This window comes from Abramis brama, assembly GCF_963993115.1.
Source record: "Abramis brama genome assembly, chromosome: 25".
NCBI lineage: Eukaryota > Metazoa > Chordata > Actinopteri > Cypriniformes > Leuciscidae > Abramis > Abramis brama.
Window position 1 is genome coordinate 24,331,143 of NC_139987.1, and position 21,851 is coordinate 24,352,993.

The 21,851-nt window shown below is 37.7% G+C and overlaps 1 protein-coding gene across 34 annotated transcripts in view; it reads left to right on the forward strand.

Moving 5' to 3' along the window:
• Positions 1-1,221: 1,221 nt before the first annotated feature.
• Positions 1,222-21,851, forward strand: part of camk2b2 (calcium/calmodulin-dependent protein kinase (CaM kinase) II beta 2) — a 76,907-nt gene continuing 56,277 nt past the window's right edge. For 25 of the 34 annotated variants that reach the window (XM_084104187.1, XM_084104197.1, XM_084104219.1 and 22 more), the window contains exons 1-5: positions 1,222-1,513; positions 6,944-7,038; positions 19,268-19,327; positions 20,076-20,130; positions 21,176-21,241. In XM_084104187.1, coding sequence (XP_083960313.1) covers positions 1,452-1,513; positions 6,944-7,038; positions 19,268-19,327; positions 20,076-20,130; positions 21,176-21,241 — 338 coding nt within the window. In that variant the 5' untranslated portion in view covers positions 1,222-1,451. The remainder of the gene's footprint in view (positions 1,514-6,943; positions 7,039-19,267; positions 19,328-20,075; positions 20,131-21,175; positions 21,242-21,851) is intronic. The other 9 variants (XM_084104198.1, XM_084104220.1, XM_084104216.1 and 6 more) reach the window with 1 other exon arrangement.

Consider the following 21,851-nt stretch of genomic DNA (forward strand, 5'->3'; position numbering starts at 1 on the left):
TTCTTTGACTTTATTTTTTATTTAATTTTTTTGTCTAATAAAGTTGTTGAAGCCTCTATTAAAATAGTATGTAATTGCTACCCTGTAAATTATAAACTTGTCAAATTTAATAATAGCATTTCCCCCATGTGCTCCTTCTGTCATCCGTTTGAAGAAACTATTATTCATTTGTTTTGGGACTGTACTTGTCGCAGGGTATTTTGGTCTGACTTTTCAAATTTTGATAAAAAGGATTTATTTTTTCAAACTTCTGTATAAACCAATTTTGTTTTTGTTTTTTGGTGACTCTCTGAAATTAGACCCTTCTCATTTTAATGAAAAATTATTTATTGCTGTTTCTTCACTTCTGTTAATCTTCGGAACACAAATTAAGATATGCAACTAACACTTTGCTTCAAAAAGTTCATAAAGAGATCATAAATCTAATCCATATGAATCGAGCGGTTTAGTCCAAATTTTCTGAAGAGACTTGATTGCTTTATATGATGAACAGACTGAATTTAGTATTTTATTCACATAAATATTGATCAGTGAAAATAAACAGAAGCTCAACCGAACCTACTTGACGCACAAAACAAACCTCTTGCTGAAGCTCAAACATGCTGCGTAACACGAGAATGAACCTCATTGGTTCTTGCAGAAGCTCAAACAGACGATGAACATCATTGGTTCTCGCACATCAAGCAAACATGCTTGAGCTTTCATTTACCACAACTGATGTGTGAGTGGATGAATGTTTATATGTGAATAAAAGCCTAAATTAAATTTGTTCATCATAAAAGCGATCATGTCTATTCAGAAAATTTTGGGGAAAAATAAAAAAGTTTTATGATCTCTTTATAAACTTTTTGAAGCATCAAAATTTTAGTTGTGTAGCTGTCAATGGAGGAACAGAAATCTCTCAGATTTCATCAAAATTATCTTAACGAAAATCTTGCGAGTTTGTAACGACATGAAGATGAGTAATTAATGACAAAATTGTCATTTTTAGGTGAACTAACCCTTTATGTAAGACTTATTTATGGTGTAGTGCTAATGCATATAAGCCGCTATAATAAGCTTTGTGATAATATAATGTAACCCTCATTGTTCTTTGTTTTGTCTCGGTATTTGTTACTGTTATGTTTATTTTACAGAAAAAGGTATTGCAGGTGTAACGCCACAAGCAGAAGCTCCGCTGCGCCCTCCAGCGGTGACAGCGCGTCTCTCTCTTTCACACACACACACACACACACACACAGCGGAAAACAAGTGCACTGCAGTTAAACGGCGCATTCGGTGAGAGGTCGGTAAAGCAGTCGAGCCTGCTCGTCGGCGAACCTCTCCCTCCCTCGACTATCCATATCCACGTTTAAGTTTTGTCCTGAAAATCCCGCAAGTCGAAGGCGCAGAAGCGTACAGTAGTGCTGGAAGTCAGCTCGGATATTGCCGCGAACGCTGAGGGCTGAGAAATGGCAACGACAACTTGCACGCGCTTCACCGACGAGTACCAGCTGTACGAAGAACTTGGAAAGTAAGATTTGCTTTCTCTGCTAGTGTTTGTGCATGAGCCGAGTGTCTTATATTGATGCCACGCATTTATTGAATGTCCTAAAGCCCAGAAGAGATGTCAGGAAACATTAGAGAGAGTTGCGTTTAAATACTCCCACTACTCTTTAACTATTTATCATTGATAATAAACAAGAGAAATCTGGTGATCATTATGAGGATGTTGGATGCTTTTCGGCAATGCAAGGGAGTATCGATCAGTTTGGAAAGATAGAGCACTGTTGCATTTAATACTCTGTTATAGTGACTGTTTTCATATTTACTATATATATATGCACATCGACCAGGGCTTCGTTTTTCAGGTTTTTTTTTTTGTGTGTGTGTGGCACATTTGAACTCGATGCATCTTGTGCATAATGCACAAAAGATCTGTCAAGGAACATTAGAGGGAGTTGCATTCATATACTCCCACTACTGTGTTTATTTGAAATCTGCTCGTAAATATAAGCCGTCAGAGGTTTGATTTGGAGAATATTGCATGTGTTGTGGTTCCTCTGGTGCATTTCATGCAGAATGCTCAGAGGAGCTGTCAGGAAACATTAGAGGGGAGTTGCATTTAAATACACCCACCACTGTGCATGTTACAGTGAATATTCCTATTCACACAGTCTCTGATCATAGAAATGAGCAAGCAGGTGTTAATTCTGAGGAGGATTTTGCTGCATTTAATATGTAGAACTCAAAGAGAATCAAAAGAGTACATTACTATTGAATCAAAGATCATAAATATTAACAGTCAGAGCTAAATTTAGATGATATTGCATGTTTGCAGCCCCTTTGAATGCACAGGGGAGCTTTTAAGACACGTAAAATGGAGTTGCATGGGAGTATTTAACTCTACAGATAAAAAACGTGAGGATATTGCATGTTTTGTGCCTCCTCTTGTGCATTTCATGCAGAATTCTCAGAGAAGCTGTCAGGAAATATTACAGTGATTCTTATCTCTGATCATAAATATCAGCTATTGAGGGGTAATTTGGAGGTTATGTTCAGGGTGATTTATATTTGAGAGTTTAATCAGGTCAACAGGTTGCAACATTGTATCTCCACATGAACGGTTGATATAATGTATTAAGAGAGTTGTCTGTTACAATGTATCATAAACTCTGGGAAGCAGTGAAGGGCCGCTACAATGTAACGTGTGACATTTGGAGCTGTGAGAGCTGCCCGGACGGCTGTTTGCTGTCTATAATCTGTGTGTGTGTGTGTGTGAGAGAGAGACATGCCTGCGGCCTGACGTTAGGAAATTATTTTACTCTCTCAGCGCCCCCCTCCTCCAGTCAGTCAGTAAGTATTGCGTTTCTTTCGCACAGTTTTCTCCTGAATTATTAACCGACCCGTGTGTATCACCCACAGTCATAATAACACACAAATAGTAGTAGACAGATTTCTCTTTGAAACTTTTTCAACTTCTCTTTTTTTTATTTTTTTTAATAAATGCTCTAGCTTTCATTTTCAATTCATTTGAACCCAGTCCTCTCTCACTGAGGAGAAACAGACATTTACAACTTTTGAGATGTGTTCTATGTGTGAAATTTCAATAGATCTTCACCATGCTTAGCTGAATATTTTACCACATCCTCAATTTGTGGTGGAGACATGCATTTTAGCCGTTACTTAACTTTCTTTAGTAGATATTTGTGCATATCATGTTTGTTATGTACAGAAGTGGCAAAATGTTATGTCTGGTGAAGGAAAATTGACATCTTCTCCCTTTCAAATATTATAAAAAATTTGTTAAAGATTTCGTAAGCATATTGCATAGTTAAATAAATTGTTTTATTTGTGATAATGCAATGAAATTGTGCTGACATAATTTTTGGTCAGGCTGTCATACAAAGAAATTAACACATGCACACACACACACAAAAAAACAAGAGAACCAACAGAATATTAATAGCTGATTATGCTGTAGTCAGTGAACGCTTTTTCCTGTGAGCATTTTCTTTTGCATAGTAAAATAAAACCAAATAATTTTGTCAGATAAATAACTTAACCAAGTTTAGTGTTTTGTTCTTCCCTCATATTTAAAATATTTAAAATATATAAAATATTTTGACGATTTAATCAAACTTGTAGGGTCATTAAAAACAAATATCTAACTTTTGGCCACTACTATATCGAAACTTTTAAGAAATATTTATTTTCTTGAGCAGCAAATCATCATATTAGAGTGATTTCTGAAGGATCATGTGACACTGAAAACTGGAGTAATTATGTTGAAAATTCAGCTTTCAACACAGAAATAATTTACATTTGAAAATATGTTAAAATAGAAAAGAGTTGTAATAATACTTTGCAATATTACTATATTTTCGATTATATATAATTATTTATTATTATATTATGAGTTGAATAACTTCCAACTCATCTTGACTTGACTTGTCAGTCCAAAGTTGCGGTGTGTTTTGTGTAGTTGTTGTTTGTGAGTGTGTTTTCTGTAGTTTAACCTGAGTAGATCAGTGGTTTGGTCTTCCTGACAGGCCGACAGCAGTAAATCAGCTCAGTGTCTCCGCTGAGACGCCAGCGCTAATGAAACACGTTTGCTAACAGAGACGTGGCTCCAGTCCTTCATGAGGTCAAAGGTGAACGGACGGCTCACGCTTGTGACACGCTTTGACCTTCTGCTTTATTAGTTGAGAAGTTTCCATTCTTCTTATCGGAGTGAAGAACATCATGTGTTGTTTCCCTCACATTGACAAGCAGTGTTTTATGAAATTAATTACAAAACATGATATTAGTTGTTGACGAGTATATCGGATTATATGTGGGGTTTTCTAATTATCGTATTGGCTGATACGTTTTTCATTTTAGTCGATAAGTGTCATAAGCAAGACCTAGATTTTAACAGAGCTGATATCCTTTTAAAAGTAAATACTAACATAATTCAGTAAATAGTATGCAAAATTAATATAATTTTAGCAATTGATATGCTCGTGTTATTTACACTATTTAAATCAAATAGTGTGGTGTGATATATCTTAAAACAGTCAACCACTACATTACATTATATATGTTAATTTGCTCATGTTAATATGCTGACCTTACTGCAAATCAGATGGTAATACCATTGTATTTAGAATCGGGATGCAAAAAAAAAAAATATATATATATATATAATACAAATATATACATATATCAGCAAATTGTTTTAGATCTTTAAATTTATATGTGTTGTTTGAGATTGTATATTGGCCAAAATTTTATATTTAATTGCACTAACATAGTTACTATTTTAAAAAACTGTTAAATTTAATATTAATAAAATATTAAAATAAATATCCTTTTTTTCATACTGTAAATTATCATGTTTTGATGCCTACATTAACTTTTAGCATTTAAAATGATTGTTTTATGTTTTATTTTTTATTCACACAAAATATTCTACAATTTTATCCCAAACATTTTATCAGTCAAAACATTAAAAGATTATAAGCTTATTGTTTTCAGTCATAATTTTAATATTCATCACTAATTTACATGGTACTCCATGGTTTTACCATCTTAAAAAGTCCAAAAACAAAGTATTACCATGCTACCATATCCAAACGTCACGGTAAAATCTTCTTTTTTTTTAAAATGTATGATCGGCATTTAGATGTTTTGAATGACGATCTACGTCGAATGATGCCCAAAATCATCCAGACTTGGTTTCTTCTAGTGCGCTGGCCAAGCGAATCGTGCGCAGGTGATTTGCCTGAGGTCACAGTGGGGCATATGGTCTGTTTTTATCACATGTTAACATCACATGGATGTTTCCAAGGGCATTTGAGCCTGTCGGTGAGGGGCGGGAAGTCACGGATCCGACTTCATCTGTTCAGAGCGTCTGCTTGAGAAATTCTAAGTGTGTTGTGTAACTGTAACAAGGTGTGCTAAAATTAGCTGGTAAGGAATGACATCAGGCCATTATCACAACTGTCTCAAGTGATTTTTTTTTTAATGCAGGTCTTTCTGAAAATAGACCCAAGAAGGCTGTTGATAGACAGCGTGTGCTCTACATTTTGTTCCCATGTGAATATCAGGAATATTTGAGCATCAGACACCTGCGTGTTGTGTTTTCATTTACAATCTGACTTCTCAAAAAAGAAGATGTGTGCATAACAGTTGTTCTTAAAGAGGCTGTATTATGCCCCATAAAGTCTGCTAGAATAGGTTTACATGCTTGAATGTTCAAAAACACCTTATTTTCCCCATTTTTGTCATTGTTGCAGCACCTCTCTTTCTAGTCTGTCAGTAACGCTCTGTTTAGTTTCGGTCTCTATGAAACCCCTCCTCCCAAAAAGTACAATTGATTCTGATTGGTTGGCTGGGTCAGTGTGTTGTGATTAGTCATCCATTTCTAACGTGTTTAGTGAAATGTCACACCCCTTACTATAACCACAAGTTTCACCACACTAACAAACTCAACCAGGCCCCGCCCCTTTTTTATTTTTACATATATCTTGAGCGGGAATTATTTAAATGTGGAATATTGTGGCGTGTTTGTTCACAGAAGAAAACTCAAGACTACAATGGAGGCATTTCAGGGAGTTCAGAAACAGTAGACGCGTTTCCATTACAGATTTGTGCAAAATTTTTGTGATTTTTTGCTAATGTCGACAAAAAACTATTGCAAAATGACGGCGTTTCCATTAACCGATGTTATGCGACTAAAACTTCATTTTTTCCTCTCGCGAGAAGTAAAATCATTCCAAAAACCATGGCAACGGACCTTGGTAGTTTTATGTACTATATCCCAGCCACTACACTATCCATTATTATTAATCGAAGGAGATGTATGTGTGTGTTCCAAGCATTAATGGTAAGGAACGACCCTTATTATACTTGTGAGCGGCACATATGAGGTGTTTCTGGGTGTTTCTCCCTCATATCTGCTGCGAGGTCTTGATTGTGGCATTTCTTTGAGGTTTAGAATCCATTATTCCTGTAATTCTTCTGTCTTTTATGAATTTAATAAAGAACTCTGTCTCGTATTCTGTCCAAACACACCGCGTCATCTACGTCAGGTGTCTGTAAATGCGCAAAAACTGTTTCCATTGCAGTTTTGGGAAATATTTATTTTTCGAATTGCCTGAAAAACCACCTCATGCGAGCGGAAAAACTTTTTTGCGATAAATGGGAGTTTTTGCAAAATTGACCCGTTTCCATTGGGCGTATTTTCAATTCGTAATGGAAACGTGGCTAGTGACACTGATATAGAGAATAACTCCCGCTGGAGGGACTTTGTGCTTTGCAGACCCTTTTCATGCTCAAACAGCAACATTACACACTAAAGAAAGATGAACATGTTAAGGGTTTTGAGCAGATTTTGGGGTTTTGGGGGGGTTCTTCAAGTTCAGCGGTGTGTCTGCAGATCTTCTGAGCTGTTGTGTTTTTCTCTCGTCTGTTTCTTCAGGGGGGCCTTCTCAGTCGTGCGACGCTGCGTCAAGCTGTGCACGGGCCAAGAGCATGCTGCCAAAATCATCAACACCAAAAAGCTTTCGGCAAGAGGTAAATCATGACTGCTGGAAAATGTTTTTGGGCACGGAAAAGGGGGTTGGGGCTATGGCTAAAAAACCTGTGGATATTTTTCAGTTGATATGTATGTACCTTAATATTTATGTATTGTGCTCTGACATGGCTAAAAATTCTGGTTTTGTTTCAAGCAAAAAGCTTGAAATTATTTAAAATATTTAATGTAAGAAATGAAATACTTCTCTTACATAAAAAATGCAATTTATTTGCATTAAAATCATCACAATATTTGATATTCATTTGGGCTGTCAGAATTAACACAATAATGCATGCGATACATTTTTTCAGTTTTATGCGTAATAAATATTTGACGCAATTAACACAGGATCCGTTTTTTTTCATCATCCTTTGGCTGCGCTACAGTATATGATCACGCTATCATTCATTCAACTGCTTTTAAACCATTTAAGCGCAATAAGACGCAAAAAAAAAGTTAAATCTGTACTGGTGCGCTGTCTGTGAAGCGGCTCAGTGTGAACAAACATTTGAAACGCGCACAGAAATGCACTTCAGACATCGCGCCAGCGCGCATTGAGTTCTCTTTCATGCTTGAATGGACAAAAACTGAGCCAAAATGCTGCTTTTGTCGAGTATCCTCATAAGCACAGTCTTAAATTACTTAAAGGTCCCGTTCTTCGTGATCCCATGTTTCAAACTTTAGTTGTTGTTGTTAGAGTATAAATAATATCTGTAAAATTATAAAGCTCAAAGTTCAATGCCAAGCGAGATATTTTATTTAACAGAAGTCGCCTACATCGAACGGCCCGTTTGGACTACATCCCTCTACTTCCTTCTTTAATGACGTCAGTAGAACCGTTTTTTGACTAACCTCCGCCCACAGGAATGCTCCCTCAACTCTACCGAAATTCGTTTATGTACTTGCGCACTTCTTATAACTTACTGTGTTTACTCAGCTCTTTTTCTGAAGTAAAACTGACGCTTCATCTTTTGTGTGATGTACAATAAACTTTATTAAACTCATCAGTATATGTTTGATCATCATTCGGACCTGGTCCGAAACAGCAGACTTGTAGGCTATTAATAAATAATGGATACATACAAGCAGATGACAAATACGTTATAATAACCATAATTAAACTACTAAACTATACCTGTTCCATCTCTATACAGCACTCTGACTCTGTAGGCATTATTGTCCGATTCGAAATGAACACCGTTACTGAGAGTTTCTGATATTATCATCATTCCGTGAGATGAAATTGTCCTGAGAGACTGAGTGTGAGCTCATGAAGCTCCGCCCCCTGGGTCGTCCAGCAGCAGCTTATTTGCATTTAAAGGGCACACACTAAAACAGCGCGTTTTTCTGAGCCCCAAAAAATGACAATTTAAATATGCTGTAAAAAATGATCTGTTGGGTATTTTGAGCTGAAACTTCACATACACACTCTGGGGACATCAGAGACTTATTTTACATCTTGTGAAAAGGGGCATAATACGGGACCTTTAAATAAAGTGTTAAATGACCGTAAAGAGTTGTGAGGCCATGGAAATATGTGTCAGATCTTAAAGTGACAGCAGCCTAATAATCCTGCTGCTGTCTGTCATTAATGTTAATCAAAGAACAAAAGACAGAGATAATCACACACTGCTCTTGACTGAATAACATTTGTTTAATAAGGATTAATCTATATTTAATTTATAATTTATGCAGTAAAGACTGTGTAGTGTTTGATAACTATTCAATTTCTGTATATTTCCTACCTGTCAAAAGATCAAATATTTAGAATATTCTGTCTTTATGTTGCTTTTTTATGTTGTTTATACATTAATTTGGAGATTAACTGTGAAATTATTACAATATAAAAATATATTAAATGTTAGGTGTGATTAATCGTGATTATTACAGTGAAAAGGTGCGATTAAGTAAAAATGTTTTAGTCGATTGACAGCCCTAATCATATATTCAGAGTACACTACTGTTCTGAAGTTTGGGGTCGGTAAGATTTTTTTATTGTTTTTAAAAGAAGTTTCTTATGCTCACACTGCTTCACTTACTTGATCAAAGTAAAAACAGTATATTTAGAAATATTAATACAATTTAAAATAACTGTTTGAATATATTTTAAAATATAATTTATTCCTGTGATCAAAGCTGAATTTTCAGCATCATTATTACGAGTCTTCATTGTCACATGATCCTTCAGAAATCATTCTAATAGGCTGATTTGATGCTCAAGAAACTTACTATTATTATCATTATTGAAAACAGCTGTGCTGCTTAATCTTTGTGGACATTTTTTTTAAAGATTTTTTTCAAGAACATTTATTTGAAATAGAAATCTTTTCTAACATTATAAATGTCTCACATTTGTTAATGCATCCTTGCTGAATAAAAGTATAATTTCTTAACTTACTCTCCCCAAACATTTGGATGATGTGTATTCAAAATAGAAAAAAATTCCATGTTATGGTTCAAATATAGTACATTTTTGCCATTTTTCGGTGACAGTGGTGGCTAGTATCAAGTGACCACAGTTTTACAATGCTAAACTAATTATGGCTGCATGGATGAGTTTAAATGACTAGGCGAATATAAAGATGTCAGCGCTTGTAGTTGACGTGTTTGTTGTGGTGCTGTGTGATATTTTGGGAGAACATGCCTGTGTGTGTGTGTGTGTTTTGGGAAATGTTGGCGCACGAGGGCAATCATACGGTCTGCAGGTCATCACAGGCAGCCTGACCGTTTGGCACACCCCAGACAGAGCGTGTCTGTGCGGCCAACATGCCAAGAGCACAGGATTCATCTCCCCACAGAGCGCAGACATACGTGTACATGCTCGAACACACACCCACGCTGGTGCTGAGGGGCTTCACTTCTCAACTACTCAAACACAAGAGGCTTTTGTTTGACTGTTTGAGAGCTGCGCTTCTGCTGCCATCCTCAAACAAAGCAATACCACACTTCAAGTGGAAAGATTTCAGATTACCGCCTTGTCATCGCTGCTGTTGTTTTGACTCAGCTTTTGACCACATCTGACACCTCACTGACGCCCATGCAATGATTCGTTTTCAGAGTATTCGTATTATTGTGGTTTGCAATGGAAACAGGGTTTAAATGTCATGCAAAGGCAATGCCAGTGCTGAAAGAGTTAATGCAAAATGTGGCAAGTTGAAACTGGAGCAAATGTGGGGGGCGGGGCCAGGGTGGGGTGATTGACACAGAGAGCAGCCAATGACTACGCAGCTCCCTTCCTCAAGAAGGATTCTCTTATTACGCAATTGACCCTTTTCACAGACTGTTAAGACATGTTTCCACTGTTATTAACCTCAAACTGAGCAAAGTTGTTTTAAATTTTCACTTTAAAGCTATGGTCTACGATTTCAAAGATTGTTCATTATTAATAACCTCGTTTAGATGCTGGTTATGGTTCTACAGTACAATCCTAACAATATGAAGAGAAAAAAGAATGAAAAAAATCCATTCACTCTATTGGGTGTACAGCTGCAGAGAAGTTGACCAATGTAAGCTGTCCGGCCGGACAGCTTACATTGGTCAACTGCTCTCATCCAATCCCCCGCTCCACTTGAAACTCCACGTGGCGCTCGCGTCTCCACCCCACCGCACCCCACCCCGCCCCCCTCCTGCGACATGAAATTTCGCGGGCAAGCAGCTGACAGTCTATGGTAGCTAGCAAAGTAGCATCAGCTCAGCAATGGAGAAAAAACAAACCGAAAAAACCGACGCTGACACGGCTGACTTTTTGTTGAGCAGGTAAGCATTTATTTATACTTTTATGGTGTGAGGTGTTACATAAATAGCTTTTTATCAGTCTGACAACATGCTTATGCTGCCGGTCGGCATTGGAATGTTAGCCGTTTAGCATCGTCTATCACGGGTCAAAGTAATTATATTTCTTGAAGTGCTTGAATATATTTCAGTAGGCCTAGCGGGTTTCTGTTCGATCGGAATTTGAACAAGATGCGCCGATGTTTACTACCGGTGATCACAGCTTGACTGAGTGACGTTGTTCAGGTCGTTTCCCGGTGGGAGGGATCAGGTAGCACAGAGGGGAGGGGGGGGTGTGTGTGGAGGGGCGGGATGAGTTTTTTAAAACTTCCCAACCGTCTCAGGCTTTCTCGACCGATTTTCAACATCGTAGACTACAGCTTTAAGTCGGCGACGGCGTGATACAGAAGTTGCAATACTCTTTTCTTCCCTATTGTGATGCATATCCGAGTGAAACGGCTTTTCGAACAAGGAAAAAATGCAGAGTGGGACTTGATTTTGCGCATTGGGAATTGATTGGATGGATGTGGTTTTCTATTGGTGGATCTCATGTGAGTGACAGGTCGCCCCGCCCTCACGCCAGTAAACACATCATCAGAGAGAGAAGAGAAAAGATGTCTCTGCAAGAGGGAGGCGAAGCTATTTTGATTAAAGATTACGAGGCACATGAATTTAAAAAAATTATGACGTGCATGGATAAATCATTTATAATAATAAATACTGCAATATTCCATAAAAACAAGAATGGTCAATTTTGATTTCATGGTGACTTTAAAGGGATAGTTCTCCCAAAAATGAAATTTCTGTCAGTACTTACTCACCCTCATGTCGTTCCAACCCCGTAAGACTTTCGTTCATCTTCGTAACACAAATTAAGATCTTTTTGATTATCAGAGAGCTGTCTCACTCCTTCATTGGCTTCTATGTAATCGATATCTGCCATCCCATAAAAGTTAGTAAAGACATCGTTAAAATAGTCCAAGTGACTACAGTGGCTCAAACTTAAGTTAACTCACTCTGAGTGAGTTCACGTAGTGTAACAGTGCAGCGTTTCTGTGTTGTACGTCAGAACGCAGGCTCACTATTGGCGAGCATCACACGCATCACACACATGACCAGCGTCGGCCAATAGTGAGCCTGCGTTCTGACGTACAACCCAGAAGCGCTGCGCTGTTACACTACGTGAATTCACTCAGAGACACACAGAGGAAAATTAATAGTTGAATAAAGTCGTTATTTTGGGGGGGTTTTTGCACACAAAAAGTATTCTCGTCGCTTGATGAACTTAAGGTTGAGCCACTGTAGTCACTTGGACTATTTTAAACATTGTCTTTACTAACTTTCTGGGCCGGCAAGTTTCGATCCCATAGAAGCCTATGGAGGAGTGAGCCAGCTCTCAGATTTAATCAAAAATATCTTAATTTATGTTCTGAAGATGAACGAAAGTCTTACAGGGTTTGGAACAACATGAGGGAGAGTAATTACTGACAGAATTTTCATTTTTGGGTGAACTAACCCTTTAATATACATTTATAATACTATACATTGTGTTTTATTATCGTTTTGCACTGATACTGTTGGATGAAACCAATCTTGAATTGACTTGAGCTTCATAATAACACGTGTAGAGCTACTAGCTGAATCGACTCTATAATTGATGAGTTTTGCTACATCGACAGTTATTGAATTAAATTGATGCTGGATAATGACGCTTGCCTTCTGTAGAGCTGCTTCATATCTGAATCAAACTCGTTTCATAATTGGTGAACTTTAGTTATTGAACTGAACTGAATCAACACTGACCTGAATTGAGCTGAATAATATTGTTTCGTAAGAGCAGATTGAATTTTGTCTCATATTTGATGAAGTTTGCATCACTGATTCTGCAAAGCTGCATTGAAACAATCTGTATTGTATAAAGCCCTATATAAATAAAGGTGATTTGACTTGGCGTGAGTGTTTCTAATACAACGGCTGAGGGATTTGACATTTCTTCTGACCACTGTTGATAAAAAAAAATTTCCTCTTTTGGAAAAATCATAGAAATGCTATCGCTATTCTTTTGCTTTTGGATCAAATGGGAATTTTTGTTGGAGTTTCCGTTCACCACTGTAGAAGTTTACTCAACTTTGACGACTTCCACTTTTAAGGACCTGTAAATGTGAAAAGAATCCATAAGAGCTGCTTTGGGAAGTTGTGATTTGCTGTGAATACTTTGTGCATGATCGCAGCAGCACCTGCAATGCAGCATGAAGTTGACCTGGATTTACCCGAGTGTCACACACACACACACACACATGCGGCTCTGGAGCATTTAGCAGGACTGAACCCGCTAGGTTGATCAGGGCTATCGACTCAGTGATTATTTCCAATTATAACAACCTACCACTGGGATAAATACTGGGAAAAATAACAATTGTTTGAGCTGTTATAGTTTCTGACAGGCCTATTATCCTGCCATGCTTCTGTGGATGCAACCGTGAGCACAGTGGCATGTAATTGCACACAGTTGGTGTGTGTACAATGCACATTATCTTTCATTTACCTCTTGGTGAATTTTGTTTGCATCAAAATTGCTTGTATTTAGTTGTACCTTGCATTTTGTTTTAATATGTTCTTTACGTATGGTAAATGATTGAGATGTTTCTCATTTGTAAGTCGCTTTGGATAAAAGCTTCTGCTAAATGTACAATGAATCAATTCCCGATGGATAGAATGAAGTCCTGGCCTATATATATTTTCTTGTTGAATTTCCAGTTTTAAGGCAGAACGATTAATCAAAGTCAATTCTGCTCCACTCCAAGTTTGCATCGCTTATAAACTTGCATTTGGGACGTTTGGGCATCTGTCTTCCTAAACTTGTAAGGAGAAGCACTTTTAAACTGGCTGTTGTCAACAGAAGAGAAGCATTGGCTGGTCCAGCCTGAAAAATGCCTCTTTTTTTCATGATTTGAGCATTTGGAAACAATTTATGAGGCAGTTGTCAGATTTCATTGGTGACTTCAAATATGAAATTTAATCATGAGCTTGGTGAACAACTTTGGAGAATTTGATTGTTTCCCCATTCAAAGAGATGATTGCAGTAGCTGCCAGAGAGGCGTTTCAAAGATGGCCACCAAGTGAAATGACTTGCCTGAAAGGGACTTACAGGTAAAACCTGGAATTAATTTTTTTTCCTCAAAGCTTTAAAGGGTAACTCTCGCCAAATTGCAACCTAGGCTCTTTTTGTTAATCTACCCGAGTCAAACATTCGTGTAAAAGCATAATTAGAATGGAAACGCCACTTTTAAGATTGACCGTATTTTTGTTTTCGGTCAAAATGCCTTTTGAAGTGCTTGGGGCACTACAGTGATAGCATCAAAATCGCTATTTTTAAAACACTAAGAAGGCTCGACACAACATGAAACTTTTCTCAAAGTATCACCAGGGGCTCTACACATGAACTCGAGCATTGACTACATTGTTTGTGTACACAAAGTGTACTAAAAAGAAAGGTTTTGTACGACTCACTTTATCAGTTAGTGTTTCCGGTGGCTGGAATTTTGTCAGTCAAAAGTAGTCGATCTCCGAATGCAACGTAATGAATTGACTGAATGAGGAAATGTCATGAACTTCCAATGAAAAGCATGATAACTTAGACACTTAGTTCATGGCAATATCTATTCAAATAATAATAATTTATATGGAAACAAGCTTTAAGAGCTTTCCATCTTTACTCTCCTCATGTTACGTTGCATTCGGAGATCGACTACTTTTGACTGACAAGATTCCAGCCACTGGAAACACTAACTGATAAAGTGAGTCGTACAAAACCTTTCTTTTTAGTAAACTTTGTGTACACAAACAATGTAGTCAATGCTCAAGTTCATGTGTCGAGCCGCTGGTGATACTTCGAGCGCAGTTTCATGTTGTGTCGAGCCTTCTTAGTGTTTTAAAAATAGCGATTTTTATGCTATCATAGAAGTGCCCCATGCACTCCCATTCAAAGTGCATATAAAACGAAAATACGCTCAATCTTAAAAGTGGCGTTTCCATTCTAAATATGCTTTTACACGAATGTTTGACTCGGGTAGATTAACAAAAATAACCTAGGTTGCAATTTGGAGAGTTACCCTTTAAAGGCTCCCTGTGGTTTTCGGCCAAAATAAAAGCTTGATAGTTTAACGTTTAAAAATGAAGAAATCAAGACATTTTTAAATGTCATAAATGTTAGTGTTGTAGTTTTATAAAATATTTTTTTTCTTACTTGTTTTTTTTATTTCACAGTAAAATATTGATATATAATCACAAAAATGATGACCAAATTGTGCAACTCTACAAACAGCTTTTTTCTTTCCATTCACATTTTATATCGCAACTGCAATTTCTATCAGAACAAAACCCAATTAGATGTTTTCTCCCCCTAATTGTGCAGCCCTGTCCCGTTTCGCTCAGAAATATGTCACATTATGGGAAAACGGCTTGGGAATGCCATTTCATGAGTTAATTTACATATTGATGGGATTTAAAGGGTACATTTAAAATGACAGAAGTCTTAGAGTTACAGCAACAAAAACAACCTCTTCAATTCTAAATGTTAGATGAGACATTTGTGAGTGTGTTTTTTTTACTAACAGAAGTGAACTTGAGAATGCATCTTTAATCCCCATAACTGATGTGAGTGATGTGATCAGGCCAGTGTACTGTAGCTGTGGCGTGTGGTTCATTACTGTAGTCTGATGATCGGATGGAGTCTTTCTCTCGGCAGGGTCTGGTGCTCTTTGCTGCAGAGGCGTTTTGTGGTGTTTGGGTGTCAGCATTCTCACAGCTTCACACCAGTCACTCCGCTCAATGTGACAACTTCTCGAGCTGTTGTGTGTGTGTGTGTGTGTGTGTGTGTGTGTGTGTGTGTGTGTGTGTGTGTGGATTTTTTTTTTGGTGTGTTTGGGAGGGTTGCAAAGAGGCCCCAATTAGGTTCTGTAAACCGACTATAGCTTCAATATCAATTTAAATGGCTCATATAATGCATTTTTTAATGTAATTGCGTTTCGTCCCTGAGGTCTACTTAATCTACACTACTGTTCAAAAGTAAAAGCAGTTCTTTAAAACTTTAATCAAAGAGAGAATTTTTTTAAATCATGGTTTCCTCAAAAATATTAAGCAGCACAATTGTTTTTAACATTGATAATGCTAAATATTTCTTGAGCATTAAATCAGCATATTAGATTGATTTCTGAAGGATCATGTGACACTGAAGACTGAAGTAAAATTCAGCTTTGATCACAGGAATAAATCACATTTTAAAATACAATAAAAGTTATATTATACAACTTTTTTTAAAACTGTTTTTGGTCAAATAAATGCATAAGAGACTTCTTTCAAATACATTACAAAAATCTTCCTGACCTCAAACTTTTAAACGTTACTGTATTGAATCGTGACTGTTTTGAATGGAATGGGACTGGGGTAAAAACATGTTATTAAATATTCTCTTGTTGTACAACAGGTTTGTAAATGCTTGGAAGATTGGAAAGATGTTGGTGCGTGTTGCTCAGGGTGTGTTCACACTTGGCATGTTTGGTTGGATTTTGTCACTTACTGTTTTTCGCCTACTATATAGTACAAGTATGTGATTTCGGATGCAGCCCTAATGATGGTGGGATGATAGACAGCCGGCCGTGTCTGTTTATCAGGACTGAATCGTGAAGCGCTGGAGATAATCTGTGCCCTGGTACCCAGCTGTCCTCCTTCCCGTATGACTCATGCATGGCAGACAGCAGGAGTGTGCCGGAGCGGTCCAGGTCTCTCGGCTGTGTGCGTCTGTCTCTCCATATCATGCAGATTCCTTCGAGTCGAGCATGTCCTCCACAGTCAGACTAGAAGAGGTTGCGCTGGTTGGCCGTTGCCATGTGGTTTACAGTAGATCCTGTGGTCTGCATGATGCTGAGCGTGACCTTTGCTGCCGTGTTTGAAGTGATGTACAGACCGCTTTAAATGTGCACTTTAAAAGGGTTTAAACCATGTGAACGGAGCAGGAAAACAACCGTCACTGCCCTTCAGAACTATAAAAAAAGCTTTGCTCAAAAGATTTGAAATTAATTATGAATGTGATTTTTCTATTTTCACATCAAACATCATGCATTCATCCTGCCATGACAACTTAAATGAGTTATTTTCAGGATACTGGTGCCATTTTGTGTTTGATTGTTCCATCTACGAAATGCACAAAAAGTTTGGAGTCAGTAAGAATTGTTTTTTTCTATTGAAGAATTGAATACTTTTTATTAAGCAAGGACACATTAAATTGATCAAAAGTTACATTTAAAGGGATATTTCACCACTGGAAAGATGAATGTATTTAAATTGGGTCATTTATGTAGTAGAAATGTGAAATTATTTTAGAAGTTGGTGCCTTCTAGTCTGAGAAAAGCCAGAAAACGTATTTTTGGCTCATGTGGATGAAAGACAACAACTCCCAGAATGCACTTGCTTCGCTGCCCTACGAGGCCACTCCCAAGCCACGCCTACCGGTTACAGAGGGCAGTATCAGGAGAAATGATACAACTAGGCTACTAGTCGACTCGAAACTGAAAAGACGGCGTTTTATCGTGAGATCCCCCTATGGGCGGGTTGAAGACATGCGGAACGAGCTCCTCCTACTGGCTGGAGTCTCTCGCCTCTGGACAAAAGAGCCTCTGATGATGCTAAATGATGATTCTAGTGTAAACGCTCATGTGGTCGAATGTGTTCAAACATTCACTAAAGACCGTCTTCTCTCCGTCTACTGACTTAATGAGTGAACATTATGGGAAGAGCTCTAGACAGACGGGATTTAAACTTTATCGGCTGAAGACCCAAGTTTGGTTTGAAGATGAAAAACGTACCAAGCACAATGTTCTCTCACCATTCCTGATTTCTAACACACACTCACAGCGTTCGGCGTGATCTCGCGGCTCAGAGCAGACACCAAAGCTGATTCTCTCCGTGTGTTTTTCTGTCGTCTCCGGGCGCGTTCATAAATAAGTTGTGTGAGCTTATTTTGTCCATTAGATTGAAAGATCTGGAAAAAAAAAACACACATTTACTGGCCATAGACCCTCCCCTCAAAGAAATCAGGACAGAAGTGGTTGAAAGTGGACAAAAGAGACGGATTAAAACACCAGGTGTAAACGGGAATGTGTCTCCCTCGTCTACTTGTGATCCGATCGACCAAAACATCTCAATACCAGGTGTCTTACAGGGCCATAAAAAAACATATTTTTAGCCTACTCAGTAGATCTGCATTCTTCGTGGCATGGAAAGTTTTTAGGTTAAACAGGCCATCCATAACTTAAATGTTGCTATAGTAGCCTAATGAAAGTAGACTAGAAAGCCTATGCACTTGTGATTTAAATAAAATAAAAATAATTTTTACTCTTGATTATGGGGGCAGGATAGTCCGGGTGAGGGGGGGGGCGCTGTGGCGCTGGACTTGATAAGTATAAGTAGTCTTATTATTGATAAATATCATGGTCTTATTGTGCAGGTGTCATTCATTTTCATAATCTTTCAGCATAATGCAATGGCTTTCTCCGCCTCTGACACGACTTTTCCGCTGATGTAAAAAGCATGTGTGGGTGGGAAAAAATAATGATGATAATCACTCGTCACGATCGGTAGATAAAATAGTGCCAACTTACTGTTTCAGGATGTTAATGAGACATTTCAGCATTGCGTGATTTTCTCACAGTCTGCAGAATCTGCAGTGTTATTTTTTAATGTTTTATTTTATATTAGTTATTGTTTAAATTGTTTCAAGTTACAAATTTTTTTTATGGTTCAAGTTTTAGTTTTCGTTAATCACCCTGATCTGCTGTAATGGGATGATTGTCACGTTTTTTTGGGGGGGTAAGTTGAGAATGTAGAGTAGGAATTGGTCAAATAATACTCTGTAATCTGGCATATGTTGGTTAGTTAACAGCTTGATGTTGAGGTTAAAGGGATAGTTCACCCAAAAAATGAAAATTCTGTCATCATTTACTCACCTTCAAGTTGTTTCAAACCTGTATGAATTTCTTTCTTTTGCTGAAGAAGATATTTTGAAGAATGTCGGTAGCCAAACAGTTGTTGGACCCCATTGACTTTCATAGTATTTTTTTCTCCTTACCATGGAAGTCAATGGCTAGCGTCAACTGTCTGGTTACCCATATTCTTCAAAATATCTTCTTGTGTTCAACAAAAGAAAGAAACTCATATATGTTTTAAACAACTTTCAATTAGATTTTTGGGTGAACTATCCCTTTAACTAAAATTCATGTGAAATTAGCATAGTTTCATAGTGGCTAAACTTCCACACATTGGTTAAATTCCACAGAAGATTTGTGGAATCTATTCATTGGTTAAATTAAGCTTTGTTTACATTAAAAAATAATGCACTGCACATTTAATCAATCCATCTGCAATTTCTCTAATACATTACGGATCCAATTGTTTTCCCAGATCACCAGAAGCTGGAACGGGAAGCCCGTATCTGCCGTCTGCTCAAGCATCCCAATATCGGTGAGTCTGAAACATCGGCCGTTAAAGTTAGCTTTACATATGCACCTGAACTTCTCCATGATGACTAAATGCGCTTGAGGGACAATGATATAGAAAGCTTTCCTGTTAACTCTTTCCTCGTTCCAGCGTTTTTGATCATTTTCATATCTGAATATGCAATAGTTCAAAAGAAAGAACAGAGACTCTGCTTTTAATCAGTTTTATTCTTGCATCATACCTTCCTTTTTATGCAACACTTGAATGTGGGTAAGTTTCATAAAAAAAGCAACATTTTGAGCAAAAAGCTGAGAAAATCGAGTTTTTGTCAAAGACCATCCAGATCGGATTCAGAACGATGATCAAAACACAGATGGAGTAGATCGAGTCCATCAACACCCTGGAAGCTTCACAGTCCTACAGCTCATCATGGGTCGACATTTCATTCAGTAACATTAGGCAGTTTTGATTTATATGCTGTTTAATGTTGATGATCTCGTTATTTTACTTATGCATATGCTTGCATATGATATCGCTTGTTTCTGCTGCTTCTTCGCCTGTATTTTGATCAGGAGTTTTAGTAATCTTTCAGAAGATGTGTAATAGCGCCCCCTTACCGTATAACAGTGTAAACACGGAAATCCGGAAAGTTCTGTCAATGGCGGAGAAAGAGTTAATTTAATTTCATAATCTGCTCTTTGAGTTGTGCTGTGAGGGAATGGCAAATTGAAAGTATTTGATGATATTATGACTCTCTTTATCTTTAATGCAGTGCGGCTCCATGACAGTATATCAGAGGAAGGCTTCCATTACCTCTTATTTGACCTGTAAGTGTTTCCATATATTGTGGTGCATAATATCTCTTTCTCTCTGCTTTGTTTTTGCTCAGTGCGCTTCAACAGACGCCCACCCACTCTACCTTCCCCATAGCATCCCTCTCTCTCTCTCTCTCTCTCTCTCTCTTTCTCACTCGAGAGCCAGTTTCCATAGCAACAGAGCCGGGCTGCCCAGTCGAAGAGAAATCCTGCATCAGGGGTTTCCCCCCCGAAGCCCCAGTGATCTCTCTTCTAGAGGATTCCCCCATCCATACTCTCTCGCTCTGCCTCGCTTTCTTTTCCTGTCATACGCAACCATGCACACACATGCATGTCTGTAAATTAATATCACAGCTGTCTTTAGTTTGTCCTATTTAACTGTGCTTGTGTAATAAATGCGGATGTCTTCATTTTTTCTTTTTTTACGTAATTTACTGTTGCAAAGGTGAAGTATGTCAATTCTGCAGAACAATTAAAAATCACGGCATTGGTTGAGCCAGTGTTGCTGTCAGGCTATTTACACTTCAGAGAAATCAACCTAACCTAGCATAGGAGAAAGTATTTTTCTTATGCTAGTAGTAGTAAAAAAAAATATTTTAATTTATTCGTTTTTGCACATTTGCTACTACATTATTTCATTTTTATTTTATTTTCAAAAATATTTTAAACATTTGTATTATTATTATTATTAGTTTATTCAATTTAAAATATTTTATTTAACATTTTTACATTTATTGTATTATTTTATTTTATTAATATTGTGTTTAATATTTTTTTATTACTATTTTATTTAATATTTTATTTTATTAATATTTTATTTGATCATATATATTCAATTGTTTCATTTTGTTTGCATTCCTATTTTCCTTTTTTAATTTTTTTGTTTATTATTTTGAACCCATTACACCCAGCAAGAGTGCAAATGCTTCTGCAATATGAATGCACAGTTTTTGCAATGCCCGTGTAAAGCACACCAAACTGAAGTTGAAGAATTACAGAATAAATTTGCATCTGATTATGGTGACCGTGGTGCCGATATCTTCTCTCTGTCCTGCAGTGTGACGGGTGGAGAGCTGTTTGAAGACATCGTAGCCAGAGAATATTACAGTGAAGCTGACGCCAGGTAAAACAGCTTCTCCATTTTCTGTTATCCAGTCCAGACCCTCCCACGACCATTTCCTCTCCATCCACATTTCTGCTTTCCTCTTTCGCTCGTTTTAACTGGACAAACATATGTACTTTGTACACATTCGAGTTTAATATGGGAGTGATACTTTGGTCCACATCATGTGAGTGATAAATGAGTTTTTTAAATGTTTGAGGCAGTGTCTCGCTCTCTCCGTGCGTCTACTTCTGCAGATCCCGTTCCTCCAGTTTTCCCATCGGCTTCATTTTTTTCCCCCGTTCCATCTATTCCTGTTTTCAGATCTTCTCACAGACACACACAACGACACACACACACACACACACACACACACCCACACGCTGCAGTCGCCCTCAGGAGAAAAGCTTTAATCAATTTGACTGTGTGGGAAAGCATGTGGGAGTGAGAGATGCGGCGAGAAGCAGAAAGAGAACGAGAGATACTTACTGAGGGAGGAAACACAAGAGCTGGCGAGTGATGAGACTACACGGCTCAATGAGCTCATCCGCCATATTCGTGGGTAGAAACGTGTCACGATGCCGCCCATCCACCGTCAAGACGATGAAATGTATCCCCTTCGCCTGCCTCC